The sequence below is a fragment of the Mauremys reevesii genome, linkage group 13 (genome assembly GCF_016161935.1).
Source record: "Mauremys reevesii isolate NIE-2019 linkage group 13, ASM1616193v1, whole genome shotgun sequence".
In the NCBI taxonomy this organism is placed as follows: Eukaryota; Metazoa; Chordata; order Testudines; family Geoemydidae; genus Mauremys; species Mauremys reevesii.
In genome coordinates, this window is record NC_052635.1 from 19,997,804 (window position 1) to 20,025,490 (window position 27,687).

The following is a 27,687-nucleotide window of genomic DNA, read 5'->3' on the forward strand; positions in this document are numbered from 1 at the left end:
CTCATGCTTCTGCTGAAGACAAGAGACTTCACTGCCTCTCTGTCTGATATGCCCTGGTGTTCTACCTGCAAAGAACGAAACCATTAAGAAATCACCAAGACTTTTTATTGCCATTTCAGGCAGATCGCGTGGGCAAACCAGAGGATTTCTAAGTGGGTTTCAGGATGCATCCTAGAGTGCTATTGGGTGTCACAGCTCATTCCACGAGAGCGCAGGCCACCTCCACAGCACCCCTACATGATGTCCCGCTACAAGACATTTGCAAAGCGGTCACCTGGAGTTCTGTCCACATGTTCACAATGCACTGTGTTTTAGTTCATGCTGCAGACGCAGCAGTGGGATCTGCAGTGCTGTAAGCATCTTTGCTACCAGCTTCCAAGCACCCACTTGCAGTCTGAGCACTGCTTGCCAATCATCCACGTGTAAAATACACACAGGGACTAGCACTCTAAGAAGAAATGGAGCTTACTTACTGTAACTGGAGGTTCTTCAAGATGTGTGGTCCCTATCTGTATTCCAGTACCCGTCCTCCCTCCCCTCTACTTCAGATCCTGTTGGATTTGCGATAAGAGGAGGAATGACGTCAGCCTGCACTGTCTCTTATATCCTCGGTTGGGAGCACAAGGAGATCTATGGCGTGTGTGCGGGCCAATGGACACTGCTTGGAAGAATTTTCAGACTCAGGGGCATGGGGTACTTGCCTACTCACATGTGGAGTCTGAAAGAGCCTCCAGTTACAGTAAGTAACCTCCATTTTTTGCACCCACAGTTAATTGTGGGTGGCAGTCCATAGTGGCTGGGCGTTGAACAGGCCATCTGGGCCTGGTACCAGATGCTGGGTGTGATGCTAGGCTTGGAGAGAGCTGGGTGGTGCTTGGAGTTGCTGAGGCCAGAAGGCGGCACAGAGGAGGGAAGCAGCCCCACACCTTGTGCTAGCGGCCAAGGGGGGCACCATGCAGAGGGAAGGGTCTGCCGGTTGGTTCTGGGCACACTAGCCTCTCACTGTCTCCCCCCTGCAGGAGAGCTTAGTGATCGACAGGCCCCGTGTCCGCAAGCAGACCAAGCACTACAACTCCTTCGAGGAGGATGAGCTGATGGAGTTCTCGGAGCTGGACAGTGACTCCGATGAGCGGCCCACTCGCTCACGGCGCCTCAATGAGAAGACGCGGCGCTACCTGCGGGCTGAGTGCTTCCGCGTTGAGAAGAACCTGCTCATATTTGGGTGAGTCTCATCTGGGCTCTGCATACCATGTGAGGCCGGGCTGACCCCTAGTGCAGCTGTGGCTCTCGGGTGGTTTGGTATCACATGTTTGCTATTGTCTGTCTGTGCCTGTCGCAGGCTGCTGCACGGGGGGGCACAAACCTGGCAGGGAGCTGCACAGCTAGTGCCCCGCCGGGGGGACCTGCTGGGTGCCCAAACCCCACGTCTATGGGAGGAAGTGTGGTTTGTGACTAGAGCATGGGCTGGGAGTCAGGACTACTGGGGTCTTTTCCTGCCTCTGCCACTGACCCAGTGTGTGATGCTGGGTGAATCCCACCGCCTTTCTGTGCCTCAGTTTCCCTACTTCCCCAGGGACTGGCCAGGCTTTGTCCATTAGTGCCCCATACAGCGTTGTGAGCTCCCCACTGGAGGGCACTAGAGAAGTGCAGTCACTTGCAGTGTTTATGGTGTGTGTTTCTGCTCCTCCAGCTGGGGGCGCTGGAAGGATATCCTGACCCACGGACGGTTCAAGTGGCACCTGAACGAGAAGGACATGGAGATGATTTGCCGGGCCCTCCTGGTCTATTGCGTCAAACACTACAAGGGAGATGAGAAGATTAAGAGTTTTATCTGGGATCTGATCACTCCGACAAAGGACGGCCAGAACCAGGCCCTGCAAAATCACTCAGGTACTCTCTCTCCCGACAGTTATTGCTCTGCTGCCAGCTGCCAGCATACCCAGCTTTCAGTGCCCAGGATTAGAGAGTTAAACTAGAGCAGATCCCAGAAGCCACGCAAACAGCCAGAGCTGGGCAACAAGGAACCACTGTGTGGGGGCCTGGGGGTCACAGGGCTGACTTGCATACAGACCCCTGCAGGCAATGGCAGAGGGGCTCTCTGATACAGGAGATGGCCAGCCCTGGCCCAGCTGAGAGGGAATCTTGGGCTAGAGAGCTCGGGCACCAGGCCAACCTGAGCTGCCTGTTCCTGAGGCCTAGATTGTTACTTAGACCAGTGAACAGGCTTGGGTCCATCAGGGATTGGGGGCAAATGTCGCCTGCAGAGTGCAGCCCATAGTGGTCTTTAGTCTCAGAACTATGGAGGTGTGGCCAGTGCTGGCTGCATGCTTGGACCTGTGGTCTCTGCAGGCAGCCACACTATGTTAAAGATGACTCCACTTCATTCTGTAGTCGCCATTCCCTGTGGGACGCTGCTTGTCTGTAGATCCCTCAGGGCTTCACAAAGGGTGGGGGGAATCCTCAGCTGGGGTACTGAGATCTAATACAAATGAGGCCCGGCGCCTGGCAAGTAGCTAGTGCAGCCCCTTGGCGGGGCACTGTGTGGGTACCCCGATCCATGGCACAATGTTCTTTAAGTTTGGCAGCCCTTTCCGGCTGGCTCGCTGTGCTGCCTTTCAGTAGTTTGTCATGGGTGAGCCATGCTGAAAGCTGAGGCAGCTGCTCCCATTTCCGCTCCACAGGGCACGCCAGAGGCTGTTTGTGAAGTGGCTGTTAGCAGTGTAAAGCTCAAGGCTCTCCCATGCGGTGCAGGAGAAAGCAGCCGGGCTCTGTGGTGGATTTGAAGTCCCAGGTCCAGTCGGGAATTCCCCCGTGCCTGGTGCTGTCGGGTTATGTTCACGGCCATCGCATCTCTCCCTGAGCGTGAATGATGCCATTGCCTACTGTTCTGAGTTAATATCGTCATTTTGTCCAGCACTTGAGCCATCTCAGTAGGATGGGCTGGGGGATCAGGCGTGTGCTGGTCAGGCCAAAGGAACCATGGCACACACCTGGGACGCCGGCAGGGCTGCATCACTGGGTGTACCCCGGTGCACTAGCATGGAATGGAGCACTAGTAAAACTGATAGGGGGGCACTTATGGGCTCACATTTTAGTAATGCAATGAGCAAGGGGCATGGTCCATTGAGGGTCATGAATGCTGCACTGCAGCTGCAGCACTGAATGTAACCCAGCTGGATCCCTAGCAAGAGGAAACCTCGGAACCTCTCAGTCAGCTCCTGGAGAGGCTTTTGCTTCCACGAGTCTGGGCGTGCAGTGGGCAATACAGGACTGAATTCCAGCCCATGCCCCGACTCTGTGCAATGGCAGCCACAGCAGGGAAAGGTCTGGAGAGCTGCTGAAGGGGAACTGGTCCTGTCCTGAGAGGAAGTGTGTGTGAGTTGGGCCTGTCCAGGGCTAGAGGGAGTCATGCAAGAAGTGAAACTGCAAGAACTGGTTGGAATAAAAACACAGGGAAACGTGGCCAGGGAACCAGTCCAGGGAATAGGCTCCAAGGACGACTCAGCCCCCACCTGCCTGGCATAAGGCTGGCTCTGCTTTGAGCAGGGGGTTGGACTAGGTGACCTCCTGAGGTCCCTTCCAACCCTGATATTCTATGATTCTATAAGAGGCGAGGACTCTGACTGGCATGTGCCGTGGGTACAGATCTGCTTGGCTGCCATCTCATCAGGAGTATCTGGCTCTGATGTCTGTGCTGGGTTCTGCTCTCACCTCCATCGGGAGAAAGCTGGAGTAGCTTTGGTGGGGCTACAGTGGAACTGAGTTTAGAGCCTGAGCTGGGTCTGCTTTGTGTGTTAGGGAAGCGCTGAGCATTGGCTGTGCGCAGCAGTGCGGAGAGATGTGGATGTGCAATGGCACTGCTGAGAGTGTGGGCCAGTGTGTATTGGGGAGAGCTGTGGCTGGTCTGGGCCTGCTGGTGTGCAGCGGGGAGGTGGGTTGTGTCAGGCAGAGTGCAGGTGTTGGAGCACCTGCTCCCTGTCCCAGCACACAACCTGACATCTTTCCATGGACCTGTATCTGACAATGTCGATGTTCAGGCTGCCAAGACCCCGGGCCAGCTTGCTTCCGTTCTGTGGGCGGGGTTGCCAGCAGCGGCATCCAGCAGCCTGTCCTGCCAAGCCACCTCCTGCGCTCAGAACTACCCCATTTATTTAGGCTGCTGGGAAGGTGTGGATGTGGCATGGCCTGACCTGGTCTAACTAGGGCACCATGTACATCTGGCTCTGCTATGGGATTGTGCCTGGACAGACACACTGGGTATGCTGGAGACCATGCCTGCCTTCTCTCTGGCTCCCCCACTCCCACCTGAGCTGTGGCATGAGGGTTTAAGAGCATTACAAGGACTGGCTTTCAGTCCTTCCAGCTGCACTGCTCCTGCCAGCCAGTGTCTGTGTCCTGTCTGATCCAGCGCATTTATCAGGTGCCTGTCAGGGTGGTGTGTGGCCTGAAGCAGTGCCGCTAATGCGCTCCCTCTTGCTGTTGCAGGGCTGTCAGCTCCAGTGCCCAGGGGCAGGAAGGGGAAGAAGACGAAGAACCAGATGCTGCTCCCTGAGATAAAGAACGCGGACTGGCTGGCCAGCTGCAACCCCGAGATAGTTCTGCATGATGACAGCTACAAAAAGCACCTGAAACAGCACTGCAACAAGTGAGTGTGAGCTCCTGCCCCGGGGGACTGCGGCGCACACTCCATGCTGTGCGTCCCGCTGTGGGCCCAGAGCGAGGCCACGTGCCCCCAGCTGGTGTTGTGCCACTGGGCTGCAGCTCAGTGTCTGGAGAGGAAGGGGCAGGACTCACCCGAGCAGTCAGTATGGAGAAGCCAGTGGGGATGTTGGGTCGGTGCACACTGGGTCGTCAGATCTTGGATAGTTTTTGCCATGCTGTAAAGTGCTGTAAAGCCGCAGCCCTATGGAATTCTCATCTCCCTGCCGGTAGGTGCAGTGCACTCACCCACAGCTCAGCTGGCATTCAGGATACTTCCTTATTGCCACAGCTGTCCGCGGTCAGGGGCTTGGGAAGCAGGGCTGGTCAGATACCTGAGCAGCCCATGGTGGCACCAGCATCGAACTGCAGACTTGTGCATTAGTGGTAGCTGGAGAGGGACAGCTCTTGGGACCCGGGAGCGGAGCCTGGAGTGGCACGGGTCTTGGGGGCCGGGGGTTGGACCCTGGAGGAGGACGACTCTTGGGACCCGGGGGTGCGGAGCCTGTAGGGGGTTGCTGTTGTGACCGGGGAGGGGGCAGAGCCTGGAGGGGGATGGCTCTTGGGACCCTGGGGGGCGGAGCCTGGAGGGGGGTGGCTCTGGGGAGCCGGGGGGCGGTGTCTGGAAGGGGACAACCCTTGGGACCCTGGGGGTGGAGCCTGGAGGGGGTGGCTCTTGGGACCCTGGGGGGCGGAGCCTGGAGGGGGGTGGCTCTTGGGACCCAGGGGGCGGAGTCTGGAAGGGGACAACCCTTGGGACCCTGGGGGTGGAGCCTGGAGGGGGATGGCCCTTCGGACCCGGTGGGGCAGAGCCTGGACGGGGGCAGCTCTTGAGACCAGAGAAGTGGAGTATGGAGGGGGATGGCTCTTGGGACAGGGGGTGGGGCTGAGCCAGGCGGGGGACAGCTCTTGTGGGCTGGGGAGGCGGAGCCTGGAGGGGGACGGCTCTTGGGGCCCTGTAGGGTGGTGGCCAGCTCTTGGGTCCTGGAGAGTGGGGCCCAGCAGATACAGCTCTTTGCAGGGAGAACTGAGAGACATTCTTTTAACAAATCAGTAACCCAGAGCTGTTTCCTCACCCACTCAGAGGATGCTGCATCCCAGCTCCCAGCAAGAGCTCTCCTAGCCATGAGCACTGTAAGTAGCGCAGCCCTCTCCCTCACTGGGTTAGGAGTGAGGTGTGTTGCTGCCATTGCTGGGGAGGCAGGTACCCAGCCTGGCACCTCCCCTCTCCAGGTGAGCTCCTTCATGCGTGTTTTAAGCCTGCTAGATTACAGGGTTAGTGAGGTGAGATCTCTGAGACCCAGGCGATGGGGATCAGGCCCACAGCCCACTGAGCTGATTAAGGAGCCTGTTCTCTGCCAGCCTGAGCCATTTTCCCATGTGGACAGGGCCTGCCCTCTAGTCCCCATGTTCCAGCTGCTTCAGGCCTCCCCTCTTGGGCCCCAGGGACTGGGTGTCCTGCCATGTCACAGTGCGAGGGGCAGCTAAGGACAGGCAAAGCTGCTGTCACACCTGCGCTCAGCCTTGGGTGGTGTTGTCTTGAGAAGGGGAGTGGCTTCCCACCATGTCTGTCCTGGTATATAGCCACACAGGCTGCAGGCCTGGGCAGCGATCCCCATGCTGCCATACAGACCAGCCAGCCCATAAACGCTGTGTCGCTGTGTGTAGGGGCTGTGCTATGCTGGATCTCAGCCCAGTGCTCTGTCTGTATTGACCTGCCCCTTTCCCTTGGCAGGGTGCTGCTGCGGGTGCGAATGCTCTACTACCTGAAAGCTGAAGTGCTGGGAGAGGTGGCTGACAAAGCCTTCGAAGGGACCCCGGCCAGGTATGATGCTCCCAGCAGCTCGGATCGGTTTGCATGCCCAGCTGCGGAGTTACAGCGACGGATATCTTTGGCTGCAGCGCCCCTGCTGCATGGGGAGCCCCCTCCCTGCTCTGGGCTGGCATGGGGGAGCTGCCCAGCAGCTGTCTATCTGAAGTCACCAGCAGCACTGTGCCAGTGTGAGAGGGGTCAGTCACCTCACAGTGTCTGAAGCCAAATCCTGCAGTTCTTGCTCAGGCAAAACTCCTGTCGCCATTGGTGATGGCTCTGCCTGAGTAGAGACTGCAGGATTGAGCCCTAGAGGCTGGCCCCTGCAGCTTAAAGAGCTCCTTCTGCAGCCGAGCTGAGCAGGGACAGCGGGCTCCTTTGGCCAGGGGACAGGACCACTGCTCCTGTGAAATAACACCATTCAGAACTGCACTGGGCTACATGCATACACACGTACACATGGATGTGCATGCCAAGGCACACGCAGTCCCCCTACGCTCATGCACTCCCTAGAGATGTGCACACGTGTGCAAGTGCATGTTAATTTGAAGCTTGATTGGCTGGAATGACTTCACCTAGTGCAGAGGCCTGCGGCTAATCCTGCCAGCCCCAGCATGCTGGGAATCAGGATTCCACACAGTGCAGCCCAACAAATTCACCTCTAATATGAAGCTGTAGCCCCAAGTCAGTCCTGAGCTAGCCTGGGCACCCAAGCCAGGTGGCTCAGACCGGAGTGGAGCATTGCCTGCTGGGGACCTGCATTCCCTCCCTCTGCTCTGCAGGGAGCATGGGAGACTGAAATGACTGCAGCCCTCTGGCTCCTGAAGTCCCCAAAGGGATGCTGGGTTGGGCAAAGCCTGGTAATTGCCCTAGTGTCACATAACGAGCATTGGCAGAGGGAGCCTGCTGCAAACGCCCAGCTCCCAGGATGGTAGAGGAGAGCAAGGTTTGCTGAACTCACTGAGCCTGATCCTTTATTGAAACCCTTTGCTTTCCTGTCTCAGCAGAGGCTGTTGCTTTCCCAGGGTGCTCCTGTGCGCAGCACAGATGCAGTCAGTCCGTGTCCCAGCAGCTCACTGAAGGGAGGCCAGGGAGGGTGCTGCCTGCCACTCTGAAGGCTCGGTGCAATCCAGCAGATTGCTGCTTTGCCTTGCTCTTGCTCTGTCGGTGACTGGTAGCTTTAGTGAAAACTTTCCCCAACCTTAAAGCAAATACCATTCAAATGAGCCCTGGGAGCTCATGGGCCAGCCAGGCTGAGTAAGATGGGTGGGGGTCGGGCCATGGCCACCATCCCTGTCATACAGGAGGGTCCTGTGGCACGTGTGTGTGCCGGGGAGGCCAACAGCAGGACTCAGCTAGTGCAGTGTCAGGCCAGATTGTGACCATGGCTGGTCCCCTTGGCGCCCAGGGAGCTTGCACACAGTGGAAGGCAGGACCTGACCCCAGTGTCTCTGGAAAAGCAATCACCAGAGCGCCATCAAGGTAGAAGGCCAGTCCCCAGCTCCCCCAGTATCGCCCAGTCTACAGAAGCAGGGGTTCCCGGGGAGTCCAGAGCAGGGTGCATTCATGGCCTGTCCCTCTCAGGGAGCTGGACGTGCTGCTGCCGGACATCGACTACGTGGAGATCCCAGTGGACTGGTGGAATGCAGAGGCCGATAAATCGCTGCTTATTGGAGTTTTCAAACACGGTATTGCCCCTGCCAAGTGCTGAGCCCCGCCCCAGTGTGCTGGGGTACTCCCGCTGCCCTAGCCAGGAGCCAGAAGTGGCTGCTTGTTCAGAGCACCATGCCAATGTTCCAGACCCCTCTCCAGGGCGGAGCTAGTGGAATGTCGCACATGGGGCCCCACCCCATTCTGGGTGCTCCAGCGAGGAGCCCCAGGAAGCCGCATATTTTTGCTGCCATGACCTGGCAGTGCTGAGCACTCATGTCCTGCACATCCCCTCCAGGCCAGCTTACCTGGGGGCTGGGCTGAGCCAAAGTGCCTGGGGCTGTAGCTCCATCAGCTCTCCCAAGTTGCGAGGAGTTGGGCCTCGCCCCATGTGACTCAGTAGAGACACTCCAACACCTGTGTTGGCCTTGACACAGGGGACAGCGTGGGGCTAGCAGGTGCTGGGCTGCTGCAGAGCGTGGCCATATCAAACCAAGCGCCTGACTCAGGGACTTGGGGGGAGCATCCACATTCCTGGCCAAATTCTATCTCAGCTCAATACATTCTGCCTCTTGAAACTCCTCTTGCAATTTCCATTGGAGACAGGAGTCTGTACTGCCTGTCCTAAACTGTTACCCTGGTGCTGTGTTCCATCCCAGAAGTGGCTACATCTCTGGGGTGGACAGGTTGATTCCTGTGTCTCTGTGTCCCAGACAGAAGGACTGCGGATTAATCAGCTGCCATATGTGAAGGGCTTTGGATGCTTTGGGTGAAATTTGCTATTGAGGGACCAGGTTATCTATGAGCCAGACAACAAGGTCCTAACTCTGGAGACAGGCGCACTCAGGCAGGCCCCACTGGCACAGCCAGAGTTTAGCCAAAACTGGTCCCGGGTGGCCTGGCCCTTGGCTAGGACAGTATCCCATTTAATGTCAGCTGTGGTGTTGGCAGGTTACGAGAGGTACAACGCCATGCGAGCAGACCCGGCACTGTGCTTCCTGGAGAAGGTGGGCATGCCAGACGAGAAGCTGCTGTCTGCGGAGCAGGGCGTCAGTGATGGGGCACAGGATGCTGCAGAAAGGTGGGTGGGGGCAGGAGGAGGGAGGGGTCTGGTTGGCTCCTCAGGGCAGAAGAAGCAGGACCAGCGTCATGCTGTTCTCTGGGGGTGGGCATCAGAACGGAGTGAGAGCAGAGAGGAGGGTAAGCTGGCAGCCCAGCAGGGTGCCTGTGCATGCAGGGTGGCAGGGGAATGCCAGTGTCTGCTGGGCATGACTGTGTATGATAGTGGGAGAGGGCAGGCAGGGTACCAAGTGTGTGGGAGCTGCTCCCCTGGGTGAATTCCCTCAGTGGGCCAGGGAGGTGCATGTGCCACTCACACTCACCTAGGTGCAGGTTCTCCCATCCAGCCAGGGCACTGACACATGCAAGCTCCTTAGATGCTGTGCTGTGTTTTGGGGAGCAGCTCATTGGCCTTCTGGGGGGGAGGGGAGAAGGGGGCTGATCAGAGAGTTCACAGCCCCCGATTGCAGGAAATGGGGAAAGGAAGTGGTGGCTGGCTGGCTGCAGCAGGCGGGTGAGGGGCGATGGGTGTCACCAGAGAATCCCAGAGCTGAGCCTGGATTCTCTGGTGACTGGGTTCTTTGCCAGCTTTGCAAACATAAAGGTTGAGAATGTCCTGAATGTCAGTTCCCTTCTGCAGGTGGAGATCAGGGAGCAGGTCCATGCTCGGGCATATGATGGGAGGGCAGCCAGCAAGGGTGCCCAGGCGGTGTAGGAGTGAGGGAGCCGGCTCTCACCCTGCAGGCGCTGGGGCATTGCTGAGGTGGGCAAAGGCTAATGCTCTGTCGGGTTGTTTTGTCTAGAGGAAATGTTGAGAAAGAAGAGAACAGCGGAGACAGAGTGGAGGGGCTGCCACAGCAGGAGGTGAGTGGGGCTCCCCACAGATGAGAACAGCTCCTCTACCCCAGCCAGGCCTGCTCCCTGCTGGCTCAGGAGACACCTGGTGTTCTGCCGTGGCTAGGGAAAGAGCAGTAGGCCAGACCCCCACCTTTCCCCCATGGCAGAGCCAGTTTGCTGGTAGTGAGGCTCAGCAGGGACAGCTGTTGGGAGGGTGCCTGGTGCCAGGCTGTCTGTGACCGCTCCCAGGAGCACCGTGGCTGCTGGGACGGAGCTTGCGAGTGAGTGACGTTGCTGCACGGGACGGGTCGCTATCCTTCGGAAATCCCCGCACTGAGGGATCCTGGGTGTTGGTCTCCAGTCAGCTGATTCATGGATGTGCCCAGGCTGGCCAGTCAGCAGAGATCTCACCATCTCACTGCCAAGCAGAGCCGTACCCTGTTTGGCTGAGGACTGTTACCATAAATGCCAAGACCGGCTCTTCCCAGGGGGCTGGGCTTGTACCAGCCCCAGGCAGGAGCCTAATGATCAGCAGGATCTCAGAGTGCTTGGGCACCTCCTCCACCACCCCCAGCCCTGCAGTACCTCCACTAGGGCCAACATGCTGGGTGCCAGGGCAGCCTGCCCATGCCCCCTTCCTCAGCCTGGCACCTAACTCGGCCCAGGGCAGCATAACCCCCCCGCCCCAGCCCGGCCCACCTCCCCGAGCCTAGCCCCGTGGCCTAGGGAACCCCAGCCTGATATCTAGCTCAGCCCCCTGCCCCCCGCCTGGTGCCTAGCCTGGCCGAGGACAGCCTAGCCCCCACACCTAGCACCAAGGGGAGGAGAGCAGAGGAGGGGAGGCACTGAGGGGAGGGTGCAGAGTGGGAGATGAGGCATGGCTCAGCAGGGAAGGATTTAGAAGGAGCGAGTCTGGAGTTGCAGGGTAGAGAGTGCAGTGATGGGGCTGGGGCCGGCCAGCAGTGAAGAGGGGCCGCACCATCAGCCCCACCCTGTGCTGTCCGGGTTCATCCTGACGGGGAGGGCAGCACAAACCCTCTGCTCAGCTGCTTATCCCCACAGCTGGGATCCCCACTCACCACCCTTAGGCTGGCAGAGGGAAGGGCCCCAGCAGAGCCCTACCCCTGCCATGTGCTGCCCCTGCAAATCACTCAGCCCTGAGCAGCAGCTGCTTCTCATCTGAGAGCCTGTGGGGCTGAGGAAAGGCCTCTGCTTCACTCTGTCTCCAGCAGCCTCTGTGCCTGGGGGGAACTGACAAGTTCTCTGTTCAAGCGCCTTCCTGGGGGCAGCAGGCTGAGCTGCGCAGGGAGAACAGGCGGCTTCTGAAGCCCAGCAGACGCTGCAGCAATGCACACGCCACTTGTTTGACTTGGCTCCACAGAGTCTGCAGCTTGTGGCACATTGAGACGCTTCCTCTTAAAAGGACCTGGGGCAGCAGCCCTCCACTCTCCCCAGTATCTGCATTAGCCGTGCTGTGCTCTCCCTCTGTAGCTTTAGATCCATGCTGCTGGGTCTGCCTTTCTCCAGGTAACTCCACCCCCTGCACCCCCAACTCCCTGGGAAATGGGACTCTTGCCGAGAGGGATTGTCCAGAATTTCCGCACAGGACCCTTCCCACAGCCCCTTTTCCCTGTCCAGTGCAGACTGGTCATAAAAGGCCCGAGTGATGTCACTGCCCGCTGCCCTGGTCGATAATCCCCCAGCCTGGTACAGTTTACACCCAGCCAGCTTTCCCTGAGACCTCTTCTCTTCCGAGCTACCCCCTTACTCCCAGCTGTGGCCCACTGCTGTCGTCTTCGGCATCACTGAGCCAGGCAGGAGTGAGCCGTCCATCTCTCCAGGAAACAGCCCTTGCAGGCTCTGAGCATCTTCATTGCTCACATCTGAGCCCCCAGTTTGCACCTGTTGTCCTGGCGTCACAGTGCCCAGAATGGAGCGTGGGATTGCCAGGGCCCCGAGAGATGGCTCTCCCCCTGCCCATGGGGTGGTGCTTGCTCTTTCTCTAGAAGGCCCTAGCCTGGCTAGGGCAGGTGCAGCTCCCGCAGGGGCAGCCTGCAGGCAGACAGTGTGACAGAGTTTGAGCTGTCCTGCCGGTCAGGGCCTGGCCAGACAACCCTGGATAACACGCCTGTCCCACTATCGCTTCCTCCACTGCTTCCTCCAGGAGAGCTCAGCCACAGGCTAGTGGCCCTTCTGCCTTGTTTGCCCCACTCCTGCCTCTGCCCCAGCAAGTCCGAAACCTCCTTCCCTGCACCATGGATCCGTCCATCTGCAGGATCCGCCTTCTTTCAGAGGGCTCTGAGACAGCATCTAAGTCACCCTGGCTCCATGCCTCTTCCCAGGGCCTGCAGGGACACCTGATCTTGCCAGATGTCAAGAGTTCTATGGGCTGTCCCCCACCTTAGTGCAGGGTAGCTAGGCCCCAGAGCAAGGTACAGGCCCAGCACAGTGTCCTGGGCCCGGCTCTGCCCTCTCTGTGCTGGCAGGGGCTAGGGCCACACCCTCTCTTTCCAGTGGCTCCCTGGGAGCACTGGGCCCTTCAGCAGCAGCTGAGCTCTGCACTCTTCTGGGCTGCTTTCCATCTAGGGCAGAGCACATGTTGCGGGGTCAGTGGTTCTCCCTGACCAGGGAGTCCACTGTAATGCCCCAGAGTGACACAAGAGCGTTAGTGTTTGTGTGGCCCTCCCAAGCTGGGGCCAGCATGGGGGAGTGTCTGGGCTGTGACGTGAGAGCGGCTCCCTCCAGCCAGAGAGTGAGGAGCTCCCATTGCTTGATGGGGGCTGCCTGCAAACCCTGCAGCTAGCGAGACAGGTGGGAGATGAGCACGGACAGTGCCAGGCCCACCGCACTCGGAGATCGGCTGGCAGGTGGGATCCAGGCATTGGGAGCGAATGGGCATGTGTGGCTGTGATGGCATGATCCTTTCAACACCTGCTCCTGGCCGGGTGGGCAGATGCTCTCCTCTCAAGGTGGATTTTGATGGCCTGGGTCTTACTTTTCCTGCAGGACTCTGGGAATTTGTGTGGAGAAGCTGCCGAGAAGCAGGATGACAATGTGGCAGGTGAGGCTGTGCCTTCTGGACGGCTTGCTCTGTGTGTGTGGCACCTCACGTGGGGGTCCCTGCCCATAGCTGGGGTTGCTAGGTGCTGCAGTAACAGAAGGCATCAGGAAGGCAGCACTATGCAAGGCATCAGTGCTATTAACGTGAAACTGTCCAACAATGACAGTGTGTTCTTAAGCAGCCAGCAGGTGCCTCTGTGTGGCGCAGAGGACAGCTGTGGAGCCCTGGGTAACAACAGTGGGGAGCTGAGCTGTGCCTTCTGGAAACACTGATCAAACCCAGCCCCAGGGAAGGAATTACCCCGTTACAGAAGGCAGCAAGCAGGGCCAGTGCTAGCAGCCCCCTTGCAGAATGGAGACAGGCCGAATGAGCCATTGGCCACGCCGCCCTCTCGCATGAGAGCTGGGCACGCTCCAGGGTGACGTGGAGCCGGCTCTCGTTCCAGCCCCTTTCCCCAAAACTAGGCTCAGTTTGAAAGGAGCACAAGCCAAGCTGAGCTGTGATGCAGGGGTCCAGAAGGAAGGGCTCGCGGATGGTCAGCCAGCCAGCTGGCACCCTCTCTTGCTGCCCTGGGGAATGGAGGCAGCCGTGGTCTGGCCCTGATCCTCTGGCCCCTCTGTGAGGGGTAGGGAGCTGTTTAATGAGCCCACCTGCCTCTGGCTGTGTGTGTTAAATATTAATGTCCTTGCTGATGTTTGAAGCCCAGGATGGCTCCGACTCAGATAGATCCTGCTGGCCTGTCTCGTCCGCCCTCACAGCGAGACTGCGGCGGCTCGTCACCGTCTACCAGCGCTGCAACCGCAAGGAGCTGCCCCCCCGAGCCGAGATGCTGGTGCCCAGTAACCATGGCTACTGGCTGCAGGAGGAGATGTTCAGGAGAGCTGCTGAGATGGACCCGGTGAACAAGGAAATGCAGAAAAGGTAACAGAGGGGACTGGCCGACAGAGCAGCTGTGCAGGCCCTTTCCGAGAGTCACTGGCCCCTGCGTTTACCCAGTGAAACCCCCAAGAACAGCCTCTGTCTTCCCAAGGCGGCTGAGACAAGCTGGCTCGACATCTCCTCTCAGGCACACACCCTGCCCCTATGTCCAGAAAGTGCCTGCACTCTCCCCAGCCGGGAATCAGGTGCCTGGGGTAACATCCACCAAGCAGGTCCCTGTGTCCGGAAAGTGCCTTCACTCTCCCAGCTGGAAATCAGGTGCCTGGGGTAACACCTGCAGGGCAGGTCCCAGACCCCCAGGCAGGCACCAGTATGGGCCAGAGCTGGACCTCATTCCATGTCGGCAGGACCAAGACTCAGCCTCCTTCAGGAGCTGTTCCAGCTAACAGCTGTTTGAAAGGAGGAATGAGGGGGATTTCTGGTGGCCTGGGTCACGTTGCTGGGCCAGACTGGGCCATCTAGTCTGGCTTCCTACCTCCTGCAGGGGCTACTGCCCCATGCTGCCAGGACACAATAGCTTGGGCCATGCCACATGTGAGGGGCTGGGGATCCTTCCTGCCTCTCCACCTGGACCCAGAAGCATGAGGTTGGATTACCATCCTCACAGCCTGAGCCTGTGTCACTAATGTGCCCAATGCCCAGGCTCACTGCTTTTGAAATCCAGCTACATTGTCTGCCCTCTGTGGCACTGGCTGGCACAGCAGGAGGCACAGGGTCACTGGGTAGAGGAGCATTTCCTTGCACTGGGTCTAAGTATGCTGCTGTTTAATTTCATCAGGCAAGCCTCTTGTTCCCCTATGACAGGAAAGCAGAGACTGGGGCACAGTGACAAACCATCATGCTGTAAAATTAAATGCCACAATCAAATGAGTTTGCTCAGACAGAAACCCAGGGTGAAATTGCAAATCATTGAATGAGGCACTCACCCAAACTCCAGCCCTTTGTCTGGCAGAGGGCTGCTGTCATTCTCAGCAAGGCAGTGCTGCCCTTGCAAACGTGCCCATACTTGAGACTCCCTCGTGGACAGGCTGATCAGGATTTCTACCTGCAGGGCCTTCTACCCTTCCTTCTTTATCTCCTGCCAGGGAAACTGAGCCTAAGTGGAGTTTAATGAGACCCACTTGGTCTAGCTCCAAGGGTGAGTCAGGAGAAGAGCTCTGCACCTGCAGGTGCTACAGCCTGATACCCAGTTGTACAGTATGTCTAAGAAGTTGCAGATTGGGGAAGTTCTTTGAGAAGCTTTGCAGATCAGGAGAGCTCTACCGAACTCTTCATCCAGCTGTCTGTACCTGACAACTACAGACTGTATGGCTGTCTGGGACTGGGGCTGGCTGCTCTACATCACTGGGGTGAGATTGTCCCAGACTTAAGCCACTACCTCTGGTGGTGGTTCTGCAGCCTGAGTCAGCCCAGTTCCTGTTGGCCAAGTGTCCACATCACAAAAGCCACTATTGCCACAATGGTACCAAGTGGGCCCCTTATTCATGTCTGAGCCAAGAGGGCAACAACTGGCTGGCCCCGAGGAAGTCCCTGAGGCCACTGTAGGGAAGTGTGTGCGGAGCCTGTTCTGGGGGTGGGGGGAGCACTCTGCTCCCCGGGGCTCTCCAACTAGTGCCTCTCACTGGCACCAGACACAGTGGGAAAGCACAAGACTATAAAGAAATGCGTCTCATGAATGTGCGCGTCTCTCCCTGCCGTGCAGATGGACGAGAAGGGAGCAGGCAGATTTCTACCGCACTGTCTCCTCCTTCGGGGTCATCTATGACCAGGAGAAGCAGGCCTTTGACTGGACCCAGTTCCGAGCCATTTCCCGCTTGGAGAAGAAGACAGATGAGAGCCTGGAGAAATACTTCTACAGCTTTGTGGCCATGTGCAGGAACGTCTGCCGTCTCCCCCTCTGGAAAGAGGATGGTGAGTGGAGGGGATGCTGCCAGCATGTGGGGCAGTGGTGGCCGGGCCCTCTTGGACCAGGAATGCCCTGGGAAGGGCTGGAACTGGTGCCATTGGGGGGGAAAGGAAAGTGGGGATGACTGGAATTCTAGCGACCTGCCCATCTCTTCGCTGATTGGCTGCCTGTCATGTGACCCTTTACACCTGCTCAAGCAGTAGGCTCTTTCCAGTGCCATAGGCTGGAGATCTTCCCTTCCTGATAGCCTTGGCGGACCTTGCACAGTGCTTACCTCACCATGGCCAGCATGACCCTGGCATTTCGCCAGCCCTCCCTGGACACTCTGGAAAAAGAAGTAAGAATAAAACGAGTCCTGACCTGAGATGGGAACCTCCAGCAGCAATGGAGGGAACCAGACAGCCCCAAACAGACGTCCTCCAAACTGAACATGGCCACTGTCTGATACAGGTGCCCCGTCCTGCTCATAGTGTAGCTGTGTAGCCCACCTTCCCTTCCTGTCACTCGTGCTGATACAGGCCAAGTGCAATCCAGAGCACAGCCATGTCCCAGTCACTGCAGGACTTTCTGTTAGGGATGAGTTATCACAGGCTGAGCCATCCTGGAAGTCTACAGCAGGCGTGGGGAGGACGTGGCCAGCTAACACACGTGGCACCAGCCCTCTAGACGCTCCCTGTGTTGCCAGACTACCCGCCACATAGCACTGAAAAATCAGAGATAGAAAAACCACCCACAGGGGATTATTGAACATACAATGATTTGCTTTCAAGAATAGCAGCAGCAGTCTCATCCCTGAGCAGTTCCTGGAGTGCCCACCTCCAGCACAATTCCTCGCAGTCATTGATCCTCAGGAAATGCCCTGCGTAAACCGATGTGTCAGCAGGAGTGTTGTAAGCAAGACACAAGAAGTAATTCTTCCTCTACTCCATGCTGGTAAGGCCTCACCTAGAGCACTGAGTCCAGTTCTGGGCACCACACTTTGGGAAAGATGTGGACAAATTGGAGAAGGTCCAGAGAAGAGCACCAAAAATGATTAAAGGTCTAGAAAACATGACCTCTGAGGAAAGATTGAAAAAGTTGGGTTTGTTCTGTCTGGAGAAGTGAAGACTGAGGGGGGAGATGAGAACAGTCTCCAAGTATGTAAAAGGTTTTTATAAAGAGGAAGGTGATAAATTTTTCTCCTTATCCACTGAGGACAGAACAAGTGGCAATGGGCTTAAATTGCAGCAAGGGAGATTTAGGTTAGAAAAACTTCCAAACTGTCAGGGTGGTTAAGCACTGGAACAAATTGCCCAGGGAGGTTGTGGAATCTCCGTCGCTGGAGGTTTTTAAGAACAGGCTAGACAAACACCTGTCTGTGATGGTCTAAGGAACTGGACTCTTGAGGTCCCTCCAGTCCTACATTTCTATGATTCTGTGTGTGGTGGGATCCCTGTTCAGAAGGAACCATACATGTTTGAGAAACTCCCATGGTGCATCAGTTACCATGGACCTCCCAAGGTGCCACAAGAGCCTGCTCTGGTACTGCTTGCCAAGTCAAGGCAGCACAGACTGGAGTTGATGGGAGGGCTCTGAAATACCCACTGGTGAATTGCTACCCTTGGGGCAGTTGGTGAAGGTGAGAAACTCTTCTTCAATCTGGCTGTTTAGAGAGAAAATTTAGATACCAAACCCTGGCCAGTTTAGTTACATGTGATTCCAGGGTCAATACCCAAGAATCAGGAACTTCTCATTGTTCCCGGCTCTTCTCCAAATGACTCTTGAATTATGGAGACACAAACTAGACAAGCAGCCCCACCAATTCATAACTTGTTGCTTCTCCATGGTGCAATTTGCAGCGGAGACCACACTGACTGGTAATCACTAGATGGCGGTGATAAATTTCCCAAGCTGCTGTTGCTGTCACCCGACAGTTCTTCTCCCACCTGTGAACCTCAGCCAAACAGTAACCCCCAATGTACAGCGTAGTAGTAAGGTTTGGCCATATACCCTTCTGTGCTCTGTCTAATTAGTAATGCGGTCTCTGCCTCTCTCTTCCTGCTGCAGGTCCACTTGATCCCAGTATCTACGTTGAGCCAATCACTGAGGAACGTGCTGCAAGAACGCTGTACCGGATTGAACTTCTAAGGAAGGTCCGGGAGCAAGTGCTCAAGTACCCGCAGCTCCATGAGCGGCTCACGCTGTGCAGGCCCAGCCTGTACCTTCCTGTCTGGTGGGAGTGTGGCAAACATGACCGGGACCTGCTGCTTGGCACAGCCAAGCACGGACTGAACCGCACTGACTACTACATCATGAATGATCCTGAACTGTCATTTTTGGATGCATATAGAAACTATGCTCAGCACAAAAGAGCAGGTGTCCCAGGTCCAGAGAACCTGTGCTGCCTCCATCAGATGAACTCCAAACTCTACAGCTCCCCTTCGTACTGCCAGATGGAAAGGACCTGTGAGTCCCTGGAGAACGACACTGAGAGCCAGATCAAGCTCGAAAACCTGGAGGATGCGCTCTCCCGGGTGGAGGGCAGCCCTCAGGACACGAGCTGCGACCCATTCCTGTCGACAGTGCGGGACATCATTTCCATGAACTGTGATGAGAGCTCCTTGCCGGACTCTCTGATGTGCATGATGTACGAGGAGAAGGCATGCCCCAGTGAGCACAGCTCTCTCGCCCGTGACAGCCCCAGCTGCACACATGTCAGCAACAGTGCTGCTAAATTTGCTGAGGGCAAACTAGATGGGGATGAGGACCCATCCAGCTGTGAGGCTGAGGCCATCAGAGAGACCTCTTTCCTGGAGAGCTTGCAGATAGGCTGTGACCAAATGGATAGTCCCAATGAAGGAAGGGAGCCTTGGCCCTCAGCCCCAGCCAGTCAGCCCTCCAGGAGTGTCCCCACCGAGATCGGTGATGCCTTGCACCGGGCCAGCCCAGGGCCTGGGTCTCCTGAGCTCACCAGTGCGGAGGGGGTGATCAGCCTAGGCCTGTATGGGTCCAGTCTCCATAACTTGGAGATAAAGATCCCGCCGGAGCAGAGGTTCATGAGCCTGTTACACGAGAAAGGCTTGGAGGATAAATCAGTGCCAAGTCAGAGCCACAGCGAGGAGGAGGAGGAGGAGGAGGAGGAGGAGGAGGAGGAGAATTCTGAGATGGCAGCAGATGCTGTAGAAGGATTGAGGGGCATCCCAGAGGCCAGGACTGATGGGGACCCCAAAGCTAATGTGCTAGCGGGGGAGGAACCTGGTTCTAGCCTTCCTGCTCCCAAGAACACTTGCCCAGAAGTGAATGGTGAGGCAGAGCTTTCAGGACAGGTGGCATCGCAGTGTAACAGTGGGGAAGGGGATGGGGAGGCCGACCACAAGAGCGCTGCAGAACACTTGTCAGACTGGCCCAAGAGCCTCCCCCCAGCACCCAGCCCAGCTGCAGCTGCTCAGCCGAAGTTCCCGAACGCTGGGCTCGCCAGCATGGGAGGGGAGCGCTGGGAAGCTGGCTGTGCTGCGCAGATTGGGGGCGGTGTGGCCTGGCACCTGGAAGGGCACAAGCCGAAGCAGGAAGACAATGAATGTGAGAACAAAGATGAGGAAGAGAAAGAGGGCACTGGCCAGAGCCGAGGTACGGCAGTGTCCGGCTGGCAGGCATGCCCATGCACCCTGGGCAGTGAGCCTGTGTGTGTGCCAGCCTGCAGTATCAAGTGGCGGCTGCACCTGCCTTGTGGGTGGGGTCATGTGGCTTTCTGAACAATAATATTCTCGCTGTGGTGAGAGGAGCAAACACAGACTGCACTGGGGCTTCCAGGAGGCCTTTGATGTGTGTGTGTCATTCTGTGCCCTCTCTGCCCCCGTCAGCATTGGACACTGCCCTGTGACGGAGGGCTCACTCGCCCTCCCTGCCCCCTCCCAGGACTGGGCACTGCCTTGTGGCTGCGGGGCTTGCCCTTCCCTCCTTGCCCCCACCCAGGACTGGGCACTGCCCTGTGGCATGGGCTGTGTCTGTTATTGCCAACATGGCTGGCCTTGGCCTTCGGCTGGTTCATTGTTCAGTGGTTTTGGGCCAAGCCCTGCTCCCTTGAGGTCAGTAACAGAATTCCCGCTGGCCTCACTGGCCCCAGGTCTTGGCCATCCAAAGCCCTCATGGGTCCAGGGCTCCCCCAGCCGCTGCTGACAGCCGCTCAGCCCACTCACAGCCAATGGGTTCACTTTTTGAAAAGAAAAATGGTCCCAAATGATGGCTGGGGGGTGGGGTGCTGGTGGCGCCAACTATGCGGTGGGGGCTCCAGGGTTACGATGGCCCCTTCTGTTTGTCACTTTACCTAGATTGTCCAGAGAAGTATTTGGAAGAGGAGAGCAAGAGCTCTCCCTGTGCCCAGCCTGGAGAGATGGACGAGCTGCAGGATGCCCGTGCGCCCACCATCGCCCAGCTGCTGCAGGAGAAGACGCTCTACTCCTTCTCGGAGTGGCCCAAGGTGGTTTCCGAATCAGTTCTGCACCTGTCTGAATCATTCACAAATTGGGGCTGCTCCGGCCCAGCTTCTCTGCCTTGCCACCCTTCACTAAGCTTATTCCTGGGCAAAACCCCCAGCCACCCACCTCTGTGGCCCTGGTCCATGTTAGTGAGCAGGCAAGGGACTGAATGCACAGAAATCCCACTGCTGCGAGCAGGATTTGGGGGTACCACAGGGAGGCCGAGCAGGGGGCCCAGTGGGATGGAAGTGAAGCACAGACTTAGCGCAGGCCCTCTGCCTGGGCTGAATTTCCCCTTCCATACTCAGTATCCCATGGCACATATGTCCATGTGCATGGGTGTGCACCCAGACACGAGTTCATATGTGCATCTGGGGCCTTCAGAAAGCATCAGTCCCTGTAACATTTGTGAAAAGAGAGGGGGTTCCATTTTCACTCCCACGGGCTCTCTGCATTTCCCTCAGGGCTCAAGGGCCTGTGCGTCCACACTGCCCTTTGCATGCCATGGGCCTGGGTTTGCCATGCTACTAAGCTGTCTGCTTCTGCTTGCAGGACCGAGTGATCATTAACCGCATAGATAATATCTGTCACGCCGTCTTAAAGGGCAAGTGGCCCTCTTCTAGCCAGCAGTTTGAAACACAAACCCTGATGCCCACATCAATGTTAGCCAGCAATGCAGGCACTAGGAACAGCTTTGCCGAGCCAGAAGCCCCGGACCGCAGCTTCAACAATGGAGTGTTAGTTGCACAGATACAAAAGGTGAGGGGTCAGGGAACGTGGCCAGACCACCTACCCCATAGGAACTCCATCTCCCTGGTGTTCAGGGCTTCCCAGCCCGGGGAACTCTGCAGCTTTCCCTCCTCTCTGGCTCTCGCTGTTCTGCAATTTGAAGTGTATTATACAGTGCCAGGGGCAGGTTGGAGACCCTTCCCCCGAACCCGGTGCTGGCATTCACCCAGGTGCCAACCGGGTGGTTAGAGTTAGGTCACTGTGGCAACATGTATAATCTCAACCCAGGGGTGCCCCTTTATTTACTGATATTATGAGAACGGCAGCTAGAGGTCCCAGCCGAACGACTTGATGCATTTCTCTGCTCGCCTTCCTTTGGAGGGAGAGGTGCTTCCAAAATCCCTCCTCCCACACTCATCTTAGCTGAGAACACAGTGCTCACCCTACACCCCAGCAGGGGTGTAACAGAGACACTGCCCTGGGGCCGGCACTCTGAGTAGAGTGCTCTGTCTCCCCAGCACAGAGACCCCTGCTTATGCGCTGTCCTGCTGAAGGAGAGGTGGCTGGGCTCTGGTTCTGAGGCCAACAGCTGCTGGCAGGGTGTGGGAACCAGGGGCATGCTTGCTGCTGGGAGGAGCCCCTCCTACAGCTCACTGAGCTGCAGCACACCTGCTGCAGTATGGGGCTCTGCAGGAAGCCCCACTCTATCCATCCCTTTAGCAGGGAAGTGGTGGCTGTCTGCTGGGCCAGGGGTAAAGGGTTGTGGAGGGCTCCAGCAGAGATACTGAGGAGCTCTATCCAGTCTTGTTAGCCACCCATCTCCATACACTCCCCTCCCCTCCCCTAGCTCCAGGAAACCTCTCTTGTGCCAGTTTTTTAGCCTTTGCGATCCCTTCTCATCCTATAGTTCTATGATTCTAGTGTGTGCTGGATTTAAAAGGTGCTTCTGAGTGTTGTAAGGGCTGTGCGATGTAGGCCATAGCTGTGACCATTTCTCTGGCTTTGCTGCACACAGGAAAGCTTCCTGGCTCCTGCCTTTACGAAGGATGAACAAAAGCACAGGCAGACCTATGAGTTTGAGCTGGAGAGAGACGCCAAACCTAGAAGTCTCGAACAGTTAGCTGCATCGCACTCCCGTCCGCCTGTAGTGCTGAACGGCTGGCGGGACTCGGCAGGGAACCTGGCCAGAGCATCCGATGGATCCGCAGGAAACACCTCTCCTTTCCCCTTGAACAGCAACCTGCCCAAGTTAGGGACGGTGCACTCCCTGCAGGGGTCCCTGGGCATGGACTTGTCCGGCATCCTCCAGGCAGGGCTAATCCATCCTGTCACAGGGCAGATAGTCAATGGAAGCCTCCGGAGAGATGATGCTGCCTTGAGGAGACGACGGGGCAGGAGAAAAAATGTGGAAGGGGTGGACCTTATCTTCTTGAAGGAGAGGAGCCTTCAAACTGGGCTGCAGGTGGGTAAATGATTCCCCCTCCCAAAGCAGGGGGAATCACTCAATGACTGCTGAGCTCTGCTGTCCATCCCAGGGCAGGGCAGGGCAGGGCTGGACGACTGCCCTCTCATTGACAGCCTGAGGCAAACCTGTAGCAGGAGAAGCAGACTCAACCCCAGAGAGGCAGGCCCTGCCTCTTGGTGAGGAGGGAGGTGGGGGCTTGCAGAGCTTCCCCCACCCCCTAATCAGGCTGAGTGCTTCCCCGAATGCTTGAGTACTGCTAAGCATTAACACCTGACCTCCCACGTGGGGGCTACTGTATTTATGTAGATGGAATGAAGGGGCTCAGAAAATAAAAGCTGTTAGTGTGACTCAGTCACTGTCCAAGAGGAGACAGCGGTAAACAAGGTTCAGGGTTTGGTATATAGAGACCTCAGCCTGCATAGTCCCACGGCAAACATGCAATTAAACATCCTTTTAACCTTCTAGTGAAGGTACAGAAAAGAAGGGAAATTTGAAAGTTGAAGCATTTGAAATGCAGAGTGTCATGTCAGACTTCCACTGTACCAGCTCCCTTTCCCTTGAGCTGGAGAGGCTTTAGAAGACAAACCCCTTGTTCAACAGTCTCTTACATGGCATGAAAGATGGTAAGAACTCCTGTGGGGAAAAGAGAAGTGAGTGGAGATGGGGGGGAGCTGTTGTCAGTGCTGCTGCTAAAGTCCAATCCCATTTCCTAGAGACCAGATAGGACAAAAGGGGGAGAGAAAAGACCAGCAAAAGTAGAAAATGCAGCTTCAGATTAATCCCTCCTTGCAGTCTCACTGCTGGCCCCACACATGGTCTGAGACCTGGCAAATTCATACCCACATCGGACTGCTGAGGGTCCTGCTTTTAGCTGCCTCTTGGATCACAAGCTCACAGCAGTGTTGCAAAATATACTATCTTGGCTGGCTAATCCAGACTCCTGTTCAACAGAAGGCAAAAGGAGAGAGGAAAAACAAGAAATATGGTGGGAAGGAACAGAGTATATTGGGGGCATGGGAGGGAGACCGGGTGTGGAGGGGCATATTCAGCACTTAGCTGGAGCCAGTGGAGGTGGTGATGACTGACCTGGTCTGGACAGGACATCTCTCATGATCCGGGTGAAGAAGGAGACGATAGGGGTGGCAGCCATGATGGTGAAGCACCCTCCTTCCCCTTCTCTCAGTGCTGCGGTAGCCAGCTCACGCCACCGTCAGTCAGTCAGAGTTCGCCTCTGTTCATCAGCAATTGTTCCCTTTCACTTTCTCTCAGCCAGTCTGTCTCTTGGTCCCTCCGAAGGGGGCGATGGGCACAATAGCCCATCCTCTCAATATTTTGTCCACCAACAGGCCTAATTTCCACCACACCAATTCTGGTTCATTGAGTTCCAGGCTCACACTGCTCTCGGTTACCACATGATCTTCACACAATCCTTGAGATCTGTCAGGAGGCCTTTGGGTTGGACTAAGTCAGCCTGTCTCTTTTTTCCCACTCACCATTTGCTATTATAGGTTATTGTGACAATTCATGAACTCTCATTCACTTCACAGCTGGACTCCCAGTGAGGGTAAATTCATAGGCCCGGTTATCACAACAGGGCTTCACAGGGATGGGTATTGGGCTGAATTCAGCCCAGGGAAGGTATTGGGCTGAATTCCCCCACCCCAGCACAAGGTGGGGCCCTGCCACCTCTTCATGCCCCAGGAGATTCACCCCGGAAAGGGCAGCAGGCTCTTGGAACAAAGAAGCTTTAGGTTCCTTCTGGGACTCCAGAGGAGGCTGGCTGGGTGAGGAATGTATCACACTCGCTCTGGATGGAGCCAGCCAGCTCCAGGCCACCGGGCAGAGCAGAGTTTGTGGGTGACTTGCACCACTGCAAACCCTGCTCAGGGTGGATTTCCCACAGCCTGGGTGCTGTCAGCAAACCAGGGGTGCAGAGAGCCTGTTGCCTGAGGTAGTGCCATGCCCTCTCTAGATGCAGCTGGTGGGGGCCTCTTCTCCCCAGAGAGGATGTGGGGCGAAGCCTCTCCACAAGAACCAGGATCTGGGCTGCGTTTGCTGGTAGCACATTGTGCCTTGTGGCAATTAGGGCATTTTCCAGGTCACACCCACAAAGCACAGACTGGTCCCACATCTCCCAGCTCTCTCACCCCTAGTGCAAACAGGGTGCCTGTGAGGCTAAATGTTTTTCCTGGTGGCTCTTGGTGATCCAAGTGAAGGACACCAGGAACTCCTGGGCTCCGGCTTGCCAAGCCCTGCCTGGGTGTCTGCAGGGGCGGGTTCTGCCTGGGTGACATTGAGGTGAGAAAACTAGCAGTATGACGGTGTTCCCCACATGAGCTCTCCCTTCTCCCTTCACTTCAGGATGTTCAGGAAGATCAGACCCAGCCTGCACAGAGCAGCCCGCACCCGGACGGGCCGGTCACCGCTACCTCAACTCCGCATACGGTCACAGCCACAAGCATCCGGACAGAGAAGGCTGTTCCAAACAAGAGTCTCCTGGACTGGTTAAGACAGCAGTCGGACTACACACTCGATGTCCCTGGCTTCAGCACAGTAAGAGTGACCCTCTGGGGGGTCTCAGGCTTCAGTACATCAGGTCTAGATGCTGCCTCCTTCCTGACTGCCTTAGATCCAGATGCAAGGGGTGGGGCTGGTCTCCAGAGCTGCAGGTATCTCTTTTTTTGTAGAGCTAATGTACTTCTTTGCACACCCAGGGCAAAGACACTTGAATAGCTGCACATTCCTGGTGGATGGCATTGACACCTGCGGTCTGTTTGCTGGCTCCTGCCACAAGGATTTGCTGCCCAGTGATGTTGAGGGACTAGGTTGGCACCTCAAAAAATGGGTGGGGAATGGGCAGAGCTGTGAATCTAGGTGCCCCCGAAATTGTGCCTGCATCTCCCATCTCATCTGGGTAACTGTGGATGACAAAGCACAGCTAAGTCAAAGGAGACTTTCTATAACAGAGCAGAAGGCAGCAGGCATGGCCCTACTCAGCCCTGTGAGCTGCTAATGAACCTCAAGGGCATTGGAGTAGGAGGAATTTGCAAGTTTCAAGCCACACAGCCCATGAGGGCAAATCACACTGCAGTATCCAAGGTTTGGGTGTGTAACTTTCCCAGGGAACTGTGCCTAGATTAGCAGACAGCACCAACACCAGGTACAGTTGCTCCTGGACCCGACCAGCACGAACCTCCACAGGCTTAATCTTTCAGATCCTAGGCTGAGCACAGCTTGAGTTCGTCCCAGTATCCGATCCTTACCCATTGTTCAGAAGCCAGGCCTGGTGTCCAGCTCTGATAGCTTCTCTCTGTTCTCTGCACTAGCACATGAGCTCATATAGATAATTATATGGAGAGAAAAGAGGTTATTTTACCTTCATATTTGGCATTGGTGTGACCCCTGCTGGAATACTGTGTCCAGTTCTGGTGCCCACAATTTAAGGATATTGATAAATTGAAGAGGGTTCAGAAAAGAGCCACCAGAATGATTAAAGGAGTAGAAAAGCAGCCTTATAGTGATAGACTCCAAGAGCTCTATCGATTTAGCTTAACAAAGAGGTTAAGGGGTGAGTTGATCACAGTCTGCAAGTACCTAAATGGGAACAAATATTTAATATTGGGCTCTTCTGTCTAGCAAAGAAAAGTCTAAACCTGAGCCAGTGGCTGGAAGTTGAAGCTAGACACATTCAGACTGGAAATAAGGTGTTAATTTTTTTAACAGTGAGAACAGTTTGCCAAGGGTTGTGGTGGATTCTCCATCAGTGACAGCTTTTAAATCAAAATGGGCTCTTTTCCTAACAGATCTGCTCCAGGAATTATTGTTTGGCAGGTCTCTGGCTTCTGTTGTGGAGGTCAAACTAGATGATCATGATGGTCCCTTCTGGCCTTGGAATCTATGAATTGGGCTAGCCACAAAACCACAAGCAAAAATCAAGAGGGGAGAGAACATAATTTCTTGCCTTTCGAAGTGAAATGAAGATGAAATTTGAAACTGTCGTGCTCTGAGTGTCTGAGGAAAGTTCCTCTGATCACCCATCCCCACTTGTGTGTCTATTTCTGTTATCCAGGATCTATGGGAGGACAGACAGGAGAGGAGCATGTGTTCAGAACACGCCAGACCTGTTCTCAGAAGCTCATAAACACCCACCTCTTCTTCCAACAGGCTGGTTATTCATATTTTGGCTCATTTAGCCTATAAAATAGCTCACTAATCTGAACGCAGACCATGAAACATTATGGAAAGGGAATCAAGAGAGATACTGATGATGTCTATAAAAAAGCCGTGTCTTAGTGCCGAGGGATTGTGCACCTGGAACTGCAGCCTGAGGTGTGTAAAGATTCCCTTAGAACTCAGAGCACAGGCAGTGAGTGGCTCCTGAGGCGTATGGGTACATTAGCATGACCAGCTGCTTAGAACTGAGAAACCCAGAATTTGCAGGCAGAGCAGTGAGGCTCTAGTCATAGCCCAAAGAAAACTCACCAGGGGCATGCACAAGGCCAGATTCTCAGGAGTTCTGAAGCAGTGGCACTCAATACACATGAGTGTGGGGGGCCTTCTGCTACCTTGCCACTCTCCCTGTCCTGTCTTGGAGGCAGCCAGAAGCTCTAAACTGCACCCTAAGGGGCTGTTCTGCCAGTGAGTACTACTGGAGCACTGTGCATCCCAGTCATCCCTGTGCCTGCGCTGGTGTAACGCCAGCTCTGTGGGATTCGCCATGTGGGGGCAATCCTCACTGGTCTGGAAAGGGCAGCTTTAATGTGCTTTGTGCTCCTTTGACAGTACAGACTGGCTTCACTGAAAGCCAGGACTGGGCCTAGAGCCTTTTCTTTGCAGAAAAACCCTGGTTTCTGACTCTGATTTAGGCAGCTGCATGTTTTTCCTCTTCCTTCCATACATGTGCATTGGCTTACTGCAGCTGTGCAGCTTGCACTCCTGAACAGCAGTGATCTAGAGTTCACATAGAGCAGGTAAAGCTGGAATATCAGCAAGCAAGAGAATGGGATGAAATTAAGCAGAGGAAAATGTAGGCTGATAACCGGAAAACCTTCCGGGCAGCAAATTCTGGAATCAACTTGC

At 56.1% G+C, this 27,687-nt stretch overlaps 1 protein-coding gene across 21 annotated transcripts in view; it reads left to right on the forward strand.

The window, feature by feature from the left end:
• The window catches only part of CHD6 (chromodomain helicase DNA binding protein 6), a 213,146-nt gene that overhangs the window by 168,455 nt on the left and 17,004 nt on the right, over window positions 1-27,687 (forward strand). For 12 of the 21 annotated variants that reach the window (XM_039499177.1, XM_039499181.1, XM_039499184.1 and 9 more), the window contains 15 exons: window positions 1,020-1,222; window positions 1,691-1,890; window positions 4,486-4,645; window positions 6,434-6,523; window positions 8,093-8,196; window positions 9,110-9,239; window positions 10,021-10,081; window positions 13,061-13,115; window positions 13,817-14,036; window positions 15,757-15,965; window positions 18,007-19,566; window positions 20,268-20,416; window positions 20,967-21,173; window positions 22,159-22,605; window positions 24,970-25,161. In XM_039499177.1, coding sequence (XP_039355111.1) covers window positions 1,020-1,222; window positions 1,691-1,890; window positions 4,486-4,645; window positions 6,434-6,523; window positions 8,093-8,196; window positions 9,110-9,239; window positions 10,021-10,081; window positions 13,061-13,115; window positions 13,817-14,036; window positions 15,757-15,965; window positions 18,007-19,566; window positions 20,268-20,416; window positions 20,967-21,173; window positions 22,159-22,605; window positions 24,970-25,161 — 3,987 coding nt within the window. Of the gene's footprint in view, window positions 1-1,019; window positions 1,223-1,690; window positions 1,891-4,485; window positions 4,646-6,433; window positions 6,524-8,092; window positions 8,197-9,109; window positions 9,240-10,020; window positions 10,082-13,060; window positions 13,116-13,816; window positions 14,037-15,756; window positions 15,966-18,006; window positions 19,567-20,267; window positions 20,417-20,966; window positions 21,174-22,158; window positions 22,606-24,969; window positions 25,278-26,677; window positions 26,773-27,687 lie in introns of all 21 variants that reach the window. The other 9 variants (XM_039499188.1, XM_039499189.1, XM_039499187.1 and 6 more) reach the window with 7 other exon arrangements.